General features: G+C 59.2%; 5 protein-coding genes across 5 annotated transcripts; 4 read left to right on the top strand and 1 right to left on the bottom strand.

Annotated features, from left to right (window-relative positions):
- Positions 1-306: 306 nt before the first annotated feature.
- On the top strand, positions 307-1,640 carry B0I36DRAFT_375576 (major facilitator superfamily domain-containing protein; the record flags this gene model as incomplete). Its single annotated transcript, XM_046160380.1, is given in 2 exon segments — positions 307-364; positions 379-1,640. The coding sequence occupies 2 exon segments, from the start codon at positions 307-309 to the stop codon at positions 1,638-1,640; spliced, it is 1,320 nt and encodes a 439-aa protein (XP_046010745.1).
- Positions 1,641-3,765: 2,125 nt separating this feature from the next.
- On the top strand, positions 3,766-5,843 carry B0I36DRAFT_246845 (extracellular metallo proteinase MEP; the record flags this gene model as incomplete). The annotated part of the gene is made up of 3 exons (XM_046150259.1): positions 3,766-4,137; positions 4,205-4,885; positions 4,980-5,843. The coding sequence occupies 3 exons, from the start codon at positions 3,766-3,768 to the stop codon at positions 5,841-5,843; spliced, it is 1,917 nt and encodes a 638-aa protein (XP_046010744.1).
- Positions 5,844-6,905: 1,062 nt separating this feature from the next.
- B0I36DRAFT_246974 (uncharacterized protein) lies at positions 6,906-10,729 on the bottom strand (the record flags this gene model as incomplete). Its single annotated transcript, XM_046150271.1, has 3 exons — positions 6,906-7,971; positions 9,331-10,532; positions 10,583-10,729. The coding sequence occupies 3 exons, from the start codon at positions 10,727-10,729 to the stop codon at positions 6,906-6,908; spliced, it is 2,415 nt and encodes an 804-aa protein (XP_046010743.1).
- Positions 10,730-13,211: 2,482 nt separating this feature from the next.
- On the top strand, positions 13,212-15,730 carry B0I36DRAFT_365071 (uncharacterized protein; the record flags this gene model as incomplete). Its single annotated transcript, XM_046159083.1, has 4 exons — positions 13,212-13,315; positions 13,464-14,486; positions 14,557-14,878; positions 14,936-15,730. The coding sequence occupies 4 exons, from the start codon at positions 13,212-13,214 to the stop codon at positions 15,728-15,730; spliced, it is 2,244 nt and encodes a 747-aa protein (XP_046010742.1).
- A 526-nt stretch (positions 15,731-16,256) lies between these two features.
- On the top strand, positions 16,257-17,976 carry B0I36DRAFT_145605 (uncharacterized protein). The gene is made up of 2 exons (XM_046148433.1): positions 16,257-17,146; positions 17,289-17,976. Exons 1-2 carry the CDS (start codon positions 16,576-16,578, stop codon positions 17,900-17,902), a joined length of 1,185 nt encoding a protein of 394 aa, XP_046010741.1. The 5' UTR covers positions 16,257-16,575; the 3' UTR covers positions 17,903-17,976.
- Positions 17,977-18,033: the final 57 nt, after the last annotated feature.

The raw sequence follows: 18,033 nt of genomic DNA, 5'->3' as shown, positions 1-18,033 counted from the left end.
CACCTACTTTGCAAATATAATGCGTGTGCTGAGGCCGGAATGGCGGATCACTTTGCCGACGGAACCGTCAGCAATCCCCACATGGCTCCCTTCCCCAGGGCTTTTCCCCAGCTTCCTGGGCCTCAAACCTCCGCCCAGCGGTTGATCTCGAAGCTCATCCCCCATCACACACAAAGGCCCCCTCAAGGATGGCGACAGAGACGCTCACGGTCGCCCAGTCGCTCGCGGCGGTTGCATCTTCGTCGGTCCTGTCACCCGGCGGAGAGGCGATTGAGCTGCAGACTTCCCCCAAGCACGGCTCCCACGATGTCTCGCGCCGCCACGTCGCAACGACAACAACCACAGGCCCGGCACCGGCGCGCAAGTCGACATCGTCAGAGCACGGCGACGACACGGACGGCGTCCGCGCGGGCCTCCCGCCGCCGGCCACGGCTCACGACGCGCCGCTCAAGTGGAACTCGCCGCGGGGCAACATTGCCCGCCTCGCCTTTGCCTTTGTCTCCTTCATGATTGCCGGCATGAACGACGCCGCGGTGGGCGCGCTCATCCCGTACCTCGAGGAATGGTACCACCTCAACTACACGACTGTCTCGCTCATCTTCCTCACACCCTTTGCCGGCTACTCGGCCGCCGCGCTCGTCAATGCCACCATCCACTCAAGGTTTGGCCAGCGCGGCATCGCCGTGGCCGCCCCCGTCTGCCACATCATCACCTACGTCGTCATGGCCCTGCACCCGCCGTACCCCGTCATCATCGTCATCAACATCATCGCGGGCTTTGGCAACGGCCTCACCGACGCCTGCTTCAGCTCCTACCTGAGCCAGTTTGAGAACCCCAACAGCATCCAGGGCCTCCTCCACTCGTGCTACTCGGTCGGCGCCCTCTTCAGCCCCTTTGTCGCCACTAGCCTCATCGTCAAGGCCTCCCTGCCCTGGTACACCTTCTACTACATCATGATTGGCATCAGCGTGCTCGAGTGGGCCGGCCTCTCGGCCGCCTTCTGGAGCAAGACGGGCGAGGTCTACCGCCTCGAGCACCCGCGCACCTCGGAAGGCTCCGGCAGCCGCACCCGCGAGGCCGTCCGCTCCAAGGTCACCTGGATCTGCACGGCGTATCTCTTCACCTACATGGCCATCGAGGTGAGCCTGGGCGGCTGGGTCGTCACTTTTATGCTGCGCGTTAGGGAGGCCTCGCCGTACGACGCGGGCATCTCGGGCACGGGCTTCTGGCTGGGCATGGCCGTGGGCCGCGCCGCGCTGGGGTTTGTGACGGAGAGGTTTGGCGAGCGGCTGTGCGTGACGGTCTACCTCGCCTTTGCGCTCGCGCTGCAGCTCGTCTTCTGGCTCGTGCCCCAGTTCGTGGTCAGCGCCGTGGCCGTCGCGCTCCTGGGCCTGTTCCTGGGGCCCATTTTCCCGGGAGGCGTCATGATGGCGGCCAAGCTGCTGCCCAAGCACTTGCATGTCAGCGCGCTGGGGTTCGCCATGGCGATTGGCGGCACGGGGGGAACCATCTTCCCTTTCGCCATTGGTGCCATTGCCCAGAGCAGAGGCGTGCAGGTGTTGCAGCCCATTGTGCTGGGTCTGATCTGTGTTGTCGGGTTGCTCTGGCTGAGCTTCCCTCGTGTCCATAAGCGGGAATAGGGTCTTGTGAAGCCGTGGCAAATGTCCTTATCTCGGCTGGTCCCCGATGCTGCTGCACGAGGATAATCATTGTGGCTGTATGTAGATCTGCTTTTTGGGGGAGAACACGAGATCTTTCGGGGAGCAGTCATGCGCGGTGCCTGATGCCCGCACGGCACGCAGCATCTCGAAGCGCTGCAGGCAACCTTCCCGAAGGAGATGCAGGCTGACTTGCATCTGGGCGCCTATACACGCATTTCATCTCTCTGTCTGTCTCTTTGCCCCCTTCTCTTTTCTGGGTCCTCCCTCGTAAGGTTGAAGAGCACCGGCTGTCATGGCCGAATGCGGAAGTTGTCTAGTGTCTCGAAAGAAACGACCACGTGAGGAGCACGCCTCAATGACCAGGCTCATAGGCATAGTACTACAAAGAGACATGCCTTCAGCCAGCCAGCCCAGCAAGATATGGCTGATTTTTGCGCACACGCGAGGAACTCCACAAGTGGACTCACCTGGGGGAACCTCGCAGAGTCCTTAATAAACACTGGCTCCCCCAGGCGAGCAGGACAACTACCGGTCCTACCCCAGAGTGGCAGCTGGCCAAACTGCCGATGAAGCCCCACGGCTCGTCAGGGTCTCTCTGTAGCACGTCCCGTGTGTCCCCACGGCATGGATGGGCGGCTCGTTACTAAGTCGGCTTATCGACCAGTGCTCTGCTTCCCGATCAGGAAGGTGTTGGATGTCAAAAGTACCACCCACAAAAATGCTCCGCGAACCCGGCCGCATTTGCGGACGCACGCAGTTGCAGTCACGCAACCTGCCCTGAACGCACGCCGTCGCGACAGGCGGTCCCTGATTTGCGCGGCTCGTGTTGCAATCGGCGCAAGCCCCGCGACTCAGGGACACGAAAGTATTGCTGAGGCAACTAAACCCCAAAGCACATAGGGCCAGATAGCACAAACTCTCGGTCGACATGCTCCACCAAAGCAATCTTTCGGCACCCTTTTAAGCTTGTTTCGTAGCTGTTAAGCTTACTGCCGCCACCCAACGTTATCCCCGTTTCGTCAAGGGCCGCCGTGTAATAGCCATCCACCCCGCTGGTTCGCCACGCCCGATAGCGAGCGGTCCAAGCTTGTCAAGCACAAAGCTTGATCCGCACCTGGGGAGGGAATTCCTGGGACCAGCATATGCAGATAAGGGCCTTTCCCCAGCCTCGCCAAGCTGTCCGCTATCGGTGTGCCGAGCCGGCATTTCTGAGCCGTGGGTCCTTCGAGGACATAGGCCAGGGCGAGCTTCGAGGTATTGCGTGACAAGGGGCATGATGACCACAACGCCAGCATCGCCGGGGTCGGTAAGCTTTCTGGGCCGACGTACCAAGCCCTCACGGTCCCTGTCGATATTCGACTTGCCACAACCAGCTTGGCCTCAGGACCAGCCGGACCTGCCCAATCACATGGTCAACATGGGACCGTAGATGCCTAGTTATGAATACTACCTTCTCTCTTTCGAACTAGCTACTGATCGGCGACCTAGAGGCAGGCTCCTGCAAGGGTGGGGATCCCCTGATATCTCGGTCCGCCGCTTATAGAACGCCGCATGTGCGTGCTCCAACCCCGGCATCGACTATCTGCTCGTCCCGGAAGGCGAGTCGACATACGACGAGGGCCAGCGCTTACGGGCCTTGGAATGGCCTGCTCGATGCGTCTGGCACAGCCCGCTCTCTGTACCATTCGTGACCCGCTCTGTCCCCGGTTGGTTTCCTCGCCATAACCAAGTCCAAGCTCAACTGCTCCACGGCGTCGCATGCGCGCCTTGACGCGAGCAGCCGGGCAGGTGGTGAAAGCAATGATCCCATATGGGGCCACCTACCGTGGCCGGGTTCCTCGATGGACACGAGCCTGGCCCGTGTGATCGACGCCACGGCCCTCGTTCTCAAAGAAGCAGCTTGAAAGCCTAGACCTCCTTCCCCGCGAGTCGGGGACAACAAGTCGAGTGCGGATGAGTCTTGTGGGGGTTGTGTATATATCCCCGTTCCCCTCGACTCGAGACCGACGCTCTTGGCCTCCTCTCACCAGTCACAGCCACGCGGCAGGAGATCGCCACAGCCCTTCCTCCAGCTTTCCCCCTTCTCCCGCGTGCTCTGATCAAAATGGCCGGTCGCTCGCTCGTCCTCCTTGGCCTGCTCGGCGCCACTGCCGTCACCGCCCACCCCTACCACCAGCCCCAGATCGACCCGAGTGGCAGCAGTGTGGCCCGCCGCGGCATCGACCTGACTGCCTTTGCGCCCCCTGCCCGCGCCGAGTACGTCAACTCCGAGGGCACTGCGTCCAAGGGGTCCTTGAAGCTCCTCCGCCGTGAGACCTACGTCGAGACCGCCTCGGCCGTTGTCAAGGAGGCTGCCCCCAACGCGCAGTTCCGTGTCGTCGAGGACCACTACGTCGGCACCAACGGCGTGGCTCACGTCAACTTCAAGCAGACTGTCAATGGCATTGACATTGACAATGCCGACTTCAACGTCAACGTATGTTCGGAATTGCTTTGTTGGAGTTAGTTAGCATAGGATCGACCACTAACACTTTGTCATGTAGATTGCCGCCGATGGCTCTGTCCTGTCCTATGGCAACAGCTTCTACACTGGCGAGCTCCCCAGCTCCCTCACCAGGCGCGAGGACCTGAACCCCGTGGCGGCTCTCGACCAGGCCGTCACCACCTTCCAGCTCCCCATTGAGAATGCTGCTGCTGCCAGCGCGGAGCCCACCGAGGGTGCCGACGACTTTGTCCTGACTGGCACCAACGGTGCCCAGTCGGACCCCAAGGCCCGCCTTGTTTACCTTGTCAAGAGCGACAACAGCCTTGCCCTGACTTGGCGTGTCGAGACGGACGTGCTCGACGACTGGCTGCTGACCTATGTCGACGCCGAGAACAACAGCGAGGTCCACAGCGTCGTCAACTACGTCGCCGAGGCTGGGTTCCAGGTCTATCCCTGGGGTGTCAACGACCCTACCGAGGGGTCCCGCGTGACCCTGACGGACCCGGCGAACCAGCAGACATCCGAGTTTGGCTGGTTCAGCACCGGCACGACATCGTACACCACCACGCGCGGCAACAACGCCATTGCCCAGGAGAACCGCGACGGCGACAGCGCGTACTTGAACAACTACCGCCCCACTTCGTCCTCGCTCAACTTCTCGTACCCTTACTCTCTCACCCAGACCGACTACAAGGCGTACCAGGACGCCTCCATCGCGCAGCTGTTCTACACTGCCAACGTATGTCCCACCCAAACGATCTCCCCACACCTGTTGTCCCCCAGACGAACGAATGAATTCAGCTGCTGACGTTGAACCTAAACCCCCCTGACAGACCTACCACGATGTGCTCTACACTCTCGGCTTCACTGAGGCGGCAGGCAACTTTGAGCTGAACAACAACGGCCAGGGCGGCAAGGGCAACGACGACGTGACCCTCAACGCGCAGGACGGCGCCTTCACCAACAACGCAGACTTTGCCACGCCGGCGGACGGCTCGAAGCCGCGCATGCGCATGTACATCTGGACCAAGACGACGCCCTACCGCGACTGCACGTTCGAGGCCGGCGTCGTCATCCACGAGTACACGCACGGCCTGTCGAACCGCCTGACCGGCGGGCCCGCCAACTCTGGCTGCCTCAGCTCGACCGAGTCGGGCGGCATGGGCGAGGGCTGGGGCGACTACATGGCGACGGCGATCCGCCTCAAGGCCAGCGACACGGCGGCGACGTCGTACACGATGGGCGCCTGGGTCAACGGCGGCGCGGGCATCCGCGCGTACCCGTACTCGACCTCGCTCACGACCAACCCGCAGACGTACAAGACGGCCAACGGGCTCAGCTCGGTCCACGCCATCGGCACCATCTGGGCCAACATGCTCTACGAGATGACCTGGGGCCTCATCGCCAAGTACGGCAAGTCGGTCGCCACCTTCCCTACCTTCGACTCCAAGGGCGTCCCCACCGACGGCAAGTTCCTCGCCATGAAGCTCGTCGTCGACGCCATGGCCCTCCAGCCCTGCAACCCCAACTTTGTCCAGGCCCGCGACGCCATCCTCGACGCCGACAAGGCCCTCACGGGCGGGGTCAACGCCTGCATCATCTGGACCGCCTTTGCCAAGCGCGGCCTCGGCGATGGTGCTCGGTACAGCAGCTCCAGCCGCACCGAGAGCTTCACCGTCAAGTCTGGCGTCTGCTAAGCGGTTTTCACCAGCTGCTTTTTGGCTCGTTTGGTGGTGTGTGTGTCTTGCTTGATGTCCGCGGAGTCTGTGTCGTGGCGATGCGCAGAGGTCCACTTCTCTTTGGGGAGACGGCGCAGATGGCAAATGGTGGTGGTGGTGCATGATGATTACGATGGTGATGATGATGGAAGGGAGTGTTGAAGAACTCGTACATATCAGCAGTGTCGGGGCCAGGCTATCTCTACACGTAAGAGTGGCTGCCACGATCTTTGATCTTCTTCTTGTATATAAACATTTGGCGAGCATCGGATACAGTATATATCACATCCACAAGCAGGTGCAATATTCTCTGCGTGTTCAAAGTATGAATGCCGCTGTGAAACGACAGAGCACTGAACAACATATATGTGACTGATTTTGACATCCGTATGAATGGGCGAGGAGGAGTAAAGTAGCAGGACACGTAACTTCCGGGCTACCTTGACTACCCAAGAGGGATAGGCAAGCGCAATGTTTCAAGGCACGCATGATTACACTTCAGGATGAAGAAATATCCATCGTTTAAGAATGGTGCAAGGCGCGTGTCGCTCTCCTCAAGCGGGAACTCTTATGTAGGCTGCTGGACCTTTTCTTCTTTTGGAAAAAGGGTTGAGAGTACTTGGTGGACTTTTAGGTCTGGGAGTAGGGCGAAAGAATGTCCAGACGCTGATGAAGTCATCGTGCTGGCTTTTCGAAGTCGAATTTGATCTTATTCTTGGTCACTATGTTGGAAATGCTTGCACATTCTTCTCCGCTTACTTGAACCTTCTGTTTCATCCTGAAGGCTTTTTCTTTTCTGCTTCTCGGGCGGTCATGACTCTTTGGAGCACGCTACCGCTTTGCGACTGAGCTCGTCTCAATCGTTGCCAAGGCTTTCCTTGTAGTGAATTTCCTCCGCCTCATGTGTTTCACGGGTGAGTGTCATGGCAGCATTGCGGCTGACATACATATATCTACTATATATATCTAATATATAAACTGCTGACGGAACGATACAGTGGCACTCCCCAATCAACTAGAAAACTACTACCATACGCAGTTTCATGCTTTGGCCGTGACAACGACTCCCCTGACCACTCTGCTGCGAGCCCACCACCCGAAGAGGCAGCCCGCGACCCGCAACGAGCCCATCTTCAGCCCGACGCCCTCAAGCCGGACCTGCTGGGTATCCATGTACCTGGCCAGCGGACCAAAGACGTGCTCCGTGACATCTGTCACCACGATGCTGTCCGCCGCGTAGCCCGCGGCGACGAGCATCTGCCGGTACTCGCGCTCGGACTTGAACGCGGTCCAGGGACACCCGCTCAGCCTGCCGACGACGCGCAGCTTGAGCGTCTGCCAGGTACTGGCGGTGTCTGAGAGCAGGATGTCGAAGGCGGCCAGGTCGGCCCGGAGGTCCCTGGCTGCGTATGCGAGGAGCGGCAGGCGCGACGGGGAGAAGTGGTACAAGGTGTCGAGGGCAAGGAGGATCGTCGCGCTCTGTCTGGACTTGCCGCCCCCGACGTGTTTCGCCGAGGACCCGGCAGAGATGGCTGCTGCTTTCTCCAGACAGGCGGGCGGCCATGACTTGGGATTCGCGGCATCGCCGAGGAACAGTGACACGTCGTGATGCTCGTGCAGGCGTGATGTCACACGCTGCCGTGCGCATGTGAACTGTGCCTGGTTGAGCGTGACCCCCAGATATCGCAGGTCTGCATCTGCGGCAAGGTTCGAAAGGGCCAGCGTCTGGTCCCCACAGCCAAACCCGACATCTAGGACCGAGAAAGTCCTCAAGTCTCGTCGTATCCTGCGATCCTGAGGCTTTTTGTCGTTGCTGCCGTGGTCATTGGGCTCCAGCAGGCCCGCTTGCTCGAGCAAGGCACAGAGCAAAGCCCGACAGGCGCCGGCGAAATCGTCTGGCTCTACATCATGCCACAAGCCCATGTTCATCCACATCGACGGCGGCGGCAGGACGAGATTGAGCTTGCCGTGGTCGAGGCCGTACATGGCGTCGCCGTTCTGGACCGGGCCGCGCCGCTTGATGAAGATTCGCCAGGCACCCGCCGAGAGGGCTTGAACTACCAGCGCCAGCACAGCGCCGAGACCCATCCATGTCGCCGGCGCGTCTCTGGCATACTCGGGCCACGCCATCTTGAGGGCACAAACCTTGGTTGCCCAAATGAGGTGCTTCAAGGGCTGACGAGGTGCCCCGAGAAAAGAAAATGGCTTAGCGCCCTAACTATGCGCAATCCCGCCCCCTTGTTTTTTCCCCACGCTAAGTGGCACCTAATGTCTTATTATCTCGTAGGCGTATCATGAGACCCCAAACGCTCCGCTTTACGCGCTATCAAACGTTTCGCGGACCAACATGGTGCGAAGATTTGGATACGGCACTTTTTTGGGAGCTGGGAATCCCTTGGTCTGTCTGGGGAGGTAGGAGCCCTTAACTTCAGCGTACTAGCTAGACTATGCGTGATACCTTAAGGTAGAAAGACTGGCGCAAATACGCTGCTTCTATGAAAAGCTGAGTATCTCCTATCTACACTAAAAAGCGTCGAGAGGTCATAGAGAAACTGCCTCAAGAACGACTAGAGACAGAGGAATAGGAGGATATCATGCTGAGATAAAGTGAGGTTTTTCCTAACCATGGGAAGAACAACCACACAACGGCCAAAGCGAGTCCGCCGCCTGCTAGGTTCAGTAGCATTACCAGTGAGGCTCGTCCAGGCGGGCCGCCTCAGTAAGGCCGGGCCCAAATTTCTGGAGATAGCGATGGGTTTGATGAGGGAGGCAGCGACGACAGCATGGAGTGGCTCCCCTTGTACATTGAAATCATATGGGCGCCTCGAACGGAGCAGAGGAGTGGACGGCACGGCCCGCCTGCAGAGGCGCGCTGAAGAATGGTAGCAAACATTTAGCAACCCACCTTGCATGTACGCGTGCTGCGTACGGGGGGCTCGTTTGGACGCTGACTGATGGTGGGGCGGTTCTCAGAGCGGGGAGCTCGTAAGGCGCAGAGAGGGGGGAGGGGCCCGCCCAGGACGCCAGCCGTGGGAACCCTCCGTGCTTCCTGGGAGGCCACAGCCCAGCCCTACAGTGGGCAATGATGCGAAACGCCAGAGCACCCAGCCAACTTGTGATAGAGAGCCATGGCAATAGCTCCGGAACAACCGGGGATGCTTCCCCTGCTAGTATCCGAGTTGGTCCTCTTTCTTCCTCTTTCATTCACACCTGCTCGGTCAGCACAGTGATCATGTCCCAACAACAGCAGCGATGTTTGCTTGTGCACATATTCTCTTGGGTATCACGCTCTACATGCCTGGGCAAGTCCACCCGCCATCACAGCCTCAACATCAACAATCAGGACCTCACTCGCCATTGGCATCAAACCGCCTACGCCTTCACCTTCGCTTCCTCCCTCCACGGGACAGAAACACCAAAGTCGTCGGCCACCCGCATCGCTGATGTGACGCAACCCTCCAGCAACACCATGCCGTCCCAACACCAACCGCCCACGAGCCAGACACCATCGGTGCCGTTCGTCCACTGAGGCTTCCCGTCCACCACTGGTGCCCGCCTCTTGCCCGCGACCAGCTGGTTCACCACTTGTTTGCTTTCCGTCGTCCGCAGCACACGCGGGAAATCCCATCGGTGCAGAATCTGGGCCGTGTCGGCCGTGTCGAACGGGCAAGTGGCCACCACGGCGCCGCAATCCACCAGATGAAGTGCTTCGGTCTGAGCCTCTGCTCCGCGCATCGAGTTGAGGGTAATCAGCTGGGCCTGCGGACGTCCACGCTGTCTTGTTTCCATCGTCGTCTCGGTTTCCGCGTCCACCTTTGCCAGTCTCGCTCTGTCGCCTGTCGGCTGCAGAATCGTGTTGACCACGGCGATCGTGGGGATCTTGGACATGGCGGCGCGCAACGGCGCGAATATTCCGCCGACCACATCGGGCGACACAGCTAGGACGACCCGGTCAAACCTCTCCGTGGATAGGCTGTCGTCGCCGCCGGCACTCGATTGCCACGCCACTTCTACCTGGCGTCCTGTTGGCGTAACCGCCACGACTCGGGCGTTGGTGCACGCATGCAAGCCCTTTGCCAGCTTCGCCTGCACTTCTCGCACACCATCCACCACGACGTAATGCTCGGAGCCGTGTGACTTCTTCTTATAGTTGACAATGTCGCTAGCTGGGAAACGCAGAAGCTCTTCATGTGGGCATGTTGACACGCTGGCCATGAGAGGCAGGGCATAGTTCTCGACGAAGCTACGCGGCAACCAGATGCGCCCGGCGTAATCCCCGAAGGACTCGTCATGGCGCGGCTCGACCAGGAAGCAACAGAGCGTGAGCCATGCGTAGCAAGCGAGGACGAACAAGATCCGCAGCACGTGCTCGGCGACCGCCATTCCCGGCGGCCGCGGCGGTAGCTGGTGCAGGTTCGACGCGTGAATGAAGTATGGAGGTGATAGCGGCTCGATCTCATCTCGGCCAGCTTTGTGATGCCGCTGCTCAGAGAATGCAAACAGGAACCGTTGCGCATGGTACCGAATGCCAAGGTAGTCATACATGCGGCGCGTATTGTTGTAGTAGCCGCCGGCAATCGCTCTCATCGGCAGATCCACGCGCTCAATGGCACCGGTGTCCTCGTCGCGCAACGTCACGGACGCCGAGTCGAGAGATAGAGAACCCCCCTTTTTACCGGTGGTCAGCTCGTGGCCAGGCACGCGACAGAAAAACGGACTCGCTGTGGAAAGCAGGCAGGCCGACATACCTTCTCAAATATGGTGATGTGATACCGCTGGCGCGGGTCTTGGGCAAGCAGATGGGCGGTCACAAGGCCTGCCATGCCAGTGCCGACAATGGCCACCCGAGTCTTAGCTTCGTCCATGTTGGCGTTGCGGTGGTAAGCTATATCGCAGATTCGCAAACTCTCTGCCGGAAGAGGGAGACTGGGCGAGGCAATAAGAGCTGGACACGGCTACATTACCGAGGACGTCATGGTGCGTGCTGCGACGGGACGGGAGCGCAGCTGCAGCTTTTGCGTGCGTGCGGGGCTGGCTCCCTTTGCCCCTGGCGGCCGCCGCCCTGGCGATGCATTTCTCAAACATGCCACAAATCAAGCCATTGCCGTCTCAACAGCAGTGTCTGGGTTAGTCGGCTTCAAGTGCCCCTCTTGCCCAAATGGGACAATGAGAGCCGAGCTCAGCGTCATGATTCCGCCAGGATCAAGGCGATTGTTCCCGCCCGTTTGGGCTGTGCAATTAAGCTTATGACTTTGGAGCACTAATGCCCAGCACGGCTTAAGGGGGGTGGTGACACGAGGCACCATGATTTGGGGGACTGGAACCATCCAGATACTACTTAGAGCCATTAACAAGTCTTTCTATAGGATCTCCAGGATTGGCGGGAAAAAAGTCCCAATACTTCTTATCTACGCGAGCGTGAGTGGATTGACCGCACAGACGATGTACCAGGACTTCCGATTTTGGGCAGAAGGAAGTGATAGAAAGCACCCGAACCTATCGCAAATTCGTGGCTTTGCTTCGTCTGTTCCAGACAGCACTGCACTCAAGTACAATCCACGTAGTGCAAGGATTTCGCCAATCCTGGCGACCCAATAGCTCAATAGCCACCCGTCACTACCATAGATCTTTGACAAAGCCAAATGTTGCGACACTGACATTTGCCAGTCTTTCGCATGAAGGTGCTATTCCCACGAACTGCTTCAGCCTATTGCAATGCCCATCTCGTCCAGTCTCCTCACTGATAGGGTCTTGTTGTGCTCGAAACGCAGCTGGCCCACTCGGGAAGCAACCGTCGCGAGGCGCCAGCCGGGAGCTGACGAGGATGTGGTAACCGAATCGAGCGGATTGCGCTATACTAAATCGTGTGTGACCACAGATCATGGCATGATTCGAAAGCACCAACAAGGCCAACGGCACGGGTACCCGAGCATGGCACGACACAATGAACATTATCGGATCCTTTTCCGCATGGCAGGGACCTTCTAGAAAGAGAGGCTTTTGCTTAGCGCCACTCTCCGTGGTAGCCGCCAAGGGGCTTAAGCGATTCAACCACATTAGCGCTGTCTGAATGCACCATGCACCCCTCTGGAGTGGCCACTGCACTGCCCGTGAGGGGGCCTCTATCCACTGCCTGCAATACGCACGCTGCGTAAGGTATTCGCCCTTTCCACCCCAGTGCAGTAGTAGTGCCTGAGCTCCTCGTTGGACTGCAACACTTTTTGTGCCTTGGCCCGAAATCTACAAGATCTACACCGACTGTAAACGACTGGCTGGCAATTCGAACCACATCTTGCCAAGGTGCTGTCGGGAGTACCCGTCAAAACGTACGATTTCGAAGTGTTGGCGGGGAACCACATTATGGAGTTGCTCCTGCCTGGTATTTCTCCTGCTATACCGGGAGGCCCCCTGAAGAAAGATATTTGGCAAGACATTGAATCGCTCGATCGACTCTCTAGAGGAGACAATCGACGGGCACAGGAGAACGTGGGGGGCCATGGTCAGGCTGGTTTACTTGGTCACGGCTAACGTACGTACTTTCAGTACGTTACTTTAGGCAGCAGGCGGTACGCCCTTTTTGATTTAGAGACAATGCCGTGTTCGTATTGCACTCTTTGCGAGCTGCCTCACCCGCTCTCGTTTCTTGCAACAACCTGTTTAGAGGGGGACGGGACACAAAGTCAGCCCGGGCGAGGTGGATGAATGGAGGAGCAGCCTGGCGACCCCCTCAACGGCGGCCGGCACGGGCCTTGCGCCTCGCCCCCCCCTCTTCCCCATGCCGTCCTTGCCATGGCGTGAGTTGGCCACGCTGGGGACAGCAGGCCTCTCAGCTCTGCAGCAACCCCCCATGTCGCTGCACCGCCCAACCACCAACCACGAGCCGGGGCTGGCAGCGGCTGTGCTGGCTCACTTGCGCGCCCGCCGCAGCCCCCAAGCTAGACTAGCATCTCCCTGCCTGTCCTCACAACGTTGCCGCATGCAATGGCAACCTCGATGTTGTGCGGCGGCGGGCGGCGTCCCCTGCCCGGCCCTGTCTGCTCTCTCACCCCAGGGGGGCCAAAAATAAGATCACGCCCCCGGTCACGCTCTTCGCGATCTCGACCTGAGCCGTGAGCAACGCGAGCCCGTCAGCCTCTGGCTTCACCGTCCACGGCTCACGGCGCCCGTCTCTGTGCCTGTCGAAGCCGTGGTTGCAACACCAGAGCTTCCAACCCTCAAGACCCGGCACAGCTGCACTCGCTGCCACTAAACCTCAAATGCCCCCTCGCGTAGCGGCGTGACCCTCTGCGCCGCCGACAAGAAAAGAGTCCTGCCCCAACCGACACACTAGGGAGAGCCTCCTTCACGATGGGCAGATCCGCAGGGACGGCAAACTCGTCCGCGCACCGGCTGCCCGTCAACCACCGGCGACACAAGGTGCCTCCCGAGCAGCGGAAACGAGTCGCAACGGCGTAAGTCTGGCTCTCTTTTGTTGGTCTCTGTTGTTGTTGCTTCTATTCGAACCCTTGCACACCCCGTCGGCTCGGTCCCGCGCAACCCAAAAGCAATCGCCCCGCAGTCAGCTAACTACCGCCCGGCGGCTTTTCAAACAAACCACAGCTGCAACAGCTGCAATCTGCGCCGTATCAAGTGCTCTGGCGAGAAGCCGTGTGCCCAGTGCAAGAATGGCACAAGGGAGTGCGAGTACCCGGCACCCGTCGAGAAGGTGGCAGTCCCGCGAGCAGAGATTGATGCTCTCCGTGCCCGTTGTGACCAGCTCCTCTCATGCCTCGAGCAGGTCGTGCCAGATGCCATCAGGAGGCATGAGCTGCTTGCCAGGGCCGCTCAACAGTCTACCTACCACCCGAGCAGCAGTGAAGCATCCACGCGAGCTACAGACTCGCATGAGGAGGAACCGGGGCAAAACGACGGGCGGTGGCTCGCGGACCCTGATGGCACTCAGCGCTACCTCGGCTCCACGTCGGGAGCCACGTTCCTAGATCTCGTCAAGGAGTTCATGAGAACCATCTTCCCGCTCGCTTGGCCAAAGGTGCCCAACTCGGGCGTCGAGTTTCTCAGCTCGCTCGGGCAGTACCAGACGGGCGACTCGAGGCCCTTGGAAGAGCCAGACGTCGACGCAACTGTGCTGCCCACCAAGCAAGACATGTCCAAGATGATGACGCATTTGAGCTTCTTTGTCCAGGATGGCGGCGGCGACTTCGCATCAGGAGGCATCTACTACTGGGGCAACCTCGATGCCTCCATGTTTGACGCCATGACTTTTAACCAGAACACCGACGCGCGCATTCTCCGGCGCCTGGCGCTGTTCCACGCCGCGTTCGCGCTCAACTCGCAGCTCGAGATGCCTACCAAGTCGTCCGGCACGGACGAGATTGGCGAGGTGCATTTTGCCCGGGCGAAGAAGCTCCTCGGTAATCCCCTCGACACGACAAACAGCTCGGTCGGTGACATTCCCGTATTGACCTTGATGGCCCTGTACCTCATTGAAATGAACCGCCGTGATGCTGCATACATGTACGTGAGCTGGGGTATACATCTGGCGGTCATGCACGGCGTACACATTGGTGGCTGGGTCGATGAGCAAGGGCGACGAGCTTTCTGGACGCTATATATCCTCGACAGGTATGTGCATCCTATAACTCCCTCATCACGAACAGAGCATCCATTGACGGAATGGTGTTGCTATCTCCAGATGGCTCAGTTGCCTCATGGGCCGGCCGCCGTGTCTGGTGGACGACGCCATCAAGCTGCCGCCAGCACAGGACCAGAGAGGTCTGCCGCCGTCCAAAGGGCTGAAGGCACATGTCGAGCTGATGAAGATCTGCGGATACATTGTCTGCAACACTTATCGGATAGCGCCCAACGAGTTTGAAGGCCTGACCACATCGAACCGCATCGAGCGGGCCCTGGCTTCTTTGAGTCGCTGGAAGGCGAATCTGCCCCCAGAACTGACTCTGTCCGATATACAAAGCTACGACCGGGCGGCCTGTGAACTTCACATGATCCACAATCAGGTACGCAGTAGCGGTCTCACTGTGGTTGGCGAACGATGGACTGACTCGGAAACACAGCTGTTGATTCTGACGATAAGACCAATATTCTTCGTGGCGGTCAAGAAGACGGTGGCTGACAAGTTCATCGAGCGCGACTGGAGCCTCAAGGGCCATCCGCAGTATCAACACATTCAGGACTGCATTGCAACCGCCAGGAGTAACATCAAGCTCGGCCGCTGGGTGCGCGAATTGTCCGGGAGCAAGAAGTTGCTGTCGCAGGACCTGCACCACATCTTCAATGCGGCCATCGTGCTCTTGCTGAACCAGCTGCTCGACGACAACCTCGACGCCCAGGACTCGCTCGACATATTGTTCGTCATTAACGTCTTCAAGGACGAGTCCTACGGCGAGAGGCGTGACTACCCGAAGGACTGCGCGCGGGTGCTCGAGGACCTCAAGGTGTTGATCCAGCGTCTCCGCAACCAGACTCTGGACGACCAGGGGATGCGCAGCCAGAACATGGAGGACCAGGCGATGTTTGACGCGAACCACGAAGGCTCGTCATCGGCGAGAGCGAACTCGACCTCTGCGGCACCGCGGAGACAGCCTGTTGTTGCCCGGGGGGCATCCTCGTCTTCATCGTCCTCCCAGCAGCAGCAGATGGGCCAACAACAACACCCTCTCAACCAGGGCGCCGCAGCGACGGCGGTGACCACCGCCTACGACGTCGGGTACATTCTCAACCAGGACATCCCCCAGAGCCTGCTGACGCTCCACCCGCAGCTTGCGTACAACAACAATGCGCTGTACAGTGTCCTCCACGGCTGGATGGACTATGACGACTTCCAGCTGTACAACCATCGATTGGGATGAACTTGGCTCACTCCTTCTTGGTGGTTTAGGGCAAGCTGAAGCTGGGCCTGAGACTGTCGCATACGCCATGCCTTCGCCGCGAGCTTAGTCGCATGTGGAAAGCATGAGTTATGCACGCCTTCATTTCTGTATACTTGTGAGCAGGGCTCACCTATGCAGCATGGAGGCAAGATTGGAGCTGCCGCTAGGAGAGATAGAACCATTGACGATGGTGGGGTTGATTGAGGCGTCTTGACAAATTACTTGGCGAGACAACGAGTGCGAGATTCGGCATTGCCCCTGGCGTTGGTTTCAGCCACGGGCTAGGGTCAAGGAACCTGGGTCCCAGGCTACTGTACACGATTCGATTTCTACCTACATTTTTAAGCTGCCCTGGGATTCTCCCTCGGTTGAGAGGCACCGTGATTCAGAATGTTGTTGTGGTTTTGTCATAGAGCTCCTTGTTATATCGTGAATACCAGTCCGGGAACAAATCTAAATCCTCGATAATTGTTATTTTCTAACCGTCCGGCTGTTCCTCGTCGGGCTCTGTCTTGGTTACTTTAACAATGGTGGCAAGTGAAAACAGCCTGCCTTTGGTCCTGGGCCAAGAGGGGGCCGCCCTGCGTAATAAAGTACTCTGGAGGTGGGGAATCTCTCTCCACACAACGAACCGGCGGTGCGCACCCACAACTGCACTCCTGCTCTGAAATCTCACTCAACACCACACCACGGCAGGAGCTCACTTATACCAAATCGCAGAAACTTTCAAGTCAGAGCGCATGGCACATTAGCCTTTGTCTATGCGCACTTCTCAACCCCTCTGAGCCACCGCCTTTACCCTCCCGTGCCTCTACGCCGTCAGCATGTCGACACCACCGCCACCCCTTGACCAGGCGCCCAGCAACGTCAAGTCCCTGTCCATATTCGGCGGGTACATGGCGACCGCGGCGCTGCTGACATGGCGCTCCGTGGTGATCATCAGGGCGCAGTACAAGCGCAACAGCACACTCGCAGCCGCGGCCTCCTCCTCTTCTTCTTCCTCCTCCTCCTCCTCGTCAGCACAGGCAACACAGCAACAGCAGGCGCAGAACGAAGCCCTCCTGTCTGCGGCCCAGCTCCGCCGGCGGATACGGGTCTTTAGCGTCCTGGCCGCCGCGAGCCTGGGCACGACGTGGTACTACATGTTTGCGTTCTTTGCGCACTCGTATCGCGAGTGGGCGGCCACCAAGGGCGTTGATGTCGTTGCCGCGGCCGCCGCCGCCGCTGGTGGTGGTGGTGGTGTTCTGCAGGGCTTGCAGCTGGGCGCCTGGCTCAAGGACACGTCGCTGTTCAGCTTGGCCTGGGGCTCTGCCATGGCCAGCGACGCGCGAGTCTGGTGGACACAGCAGATCTTTGGGTTCTGCTCGGTGTGGACCCTCGTGCTCGGGACTGAAGGTATGTCTTGCTCTCTAGCTCAGGTTGCGTGTCATGCATGGCCCTGGGAGAAATGGGCGTTCCCTTCCAACATTGCATACATCTATCCCCTGGTGAAGCAACAGAATGAGTGAACCAACCAGAGCTGACATGCGAACTGCAGGCTCCCTTCGCAACATCCCAACCCTGTGGCCATTTATTCTGCTCGGGCAGATCGTAGCCATCTCCTTCGCCGCAAACCTGTCCTTCCTGGCCATGATCCTGTCCCCGTGGGTCCCCAAGGAGCCCCTGAAGGGCCGCGCAAAGTGGAACGCAAACTCGCGGCTCGTCGACCCGGCGACCTTCTTCGCGTACGCCATTGTCGGCCTCACGTTTGCCAGTGTGGCCGCCACCCTGCCGTCGTCTTTCGCCGCCACGGAGGGCGGCAGCACCACCACCAGTGAGGACAACAACAACAACAACTCCAAGCAGAGTGGCGGGATGATGAGCGACCCGTGGTTCCTCCCGCTGCTGCTCACGCCCCATGTCCTCGCCTTTGCGCCGCTGCTCCTGAAGAAGCAGATCCGCTCGGCGCGGCAGCTCGCGCAGCCCAGCCTGATTGCGGTCGTCATGGCGATCCTGCTGCAGACTCGGACCACGGGCAACGTGCTGGAGCAAGGCGGCGGGCTGGCGGAGATCAGGGGCGCGTTCTACGAGCACCCGGCTGTCAGCAGTGTCGGCTGGGACGTGGTGCTCTGCTGGGTCAGCTTTACGTGTTGGTCGTTGTTGCGGGACTGAGTCTGGCGAACTTGGCTGCCGAGTAAGCAGGTAGAGAAAAGGGAGGTCTAGATGTGTGGAAAATCTACATACCCTGATGTATCACTATATTAGATGTTTGACAGTGGAATGGAGGTGAATTGGCATTGTAG

This window comes from Microdochium trichocladiopsis (genome assembly GCF_020744255.1).
Source record: "Microdochium trichocladiopsis strain MPI-CAGE-CH-0230 chromosome Unknown B0I36scaffold_7, whole genome shotgun sequence".
NCBI lineage: Eukaryota > Fungi > Ascomycota > Sordariomycetes > Xylariales > Microdochiaceae > Microdochium > Microdochium trichocladiopsis.
This window is presented reverse-complemented; position numbering and strand designations above follow the sequence as displayed.

Bases quoted from the DNA above. Each gene is read 5' to 3' on its own strand.
- B0I36DRAFT_145605 (XM_046148433.1), top strand. From the start codon at position 16,576: ATGTCGACACCACCGCCACCCCTTGACCAGGCGCCCAGCAACGTCAAG. The intron at 17,147-17,288 runs GTATGTCTTGCT...TGCGAACTGCAG, and splicing joins CCTCGTGCTCGGGACTGAAG to GCTCCCTTCGCAACATCCCA.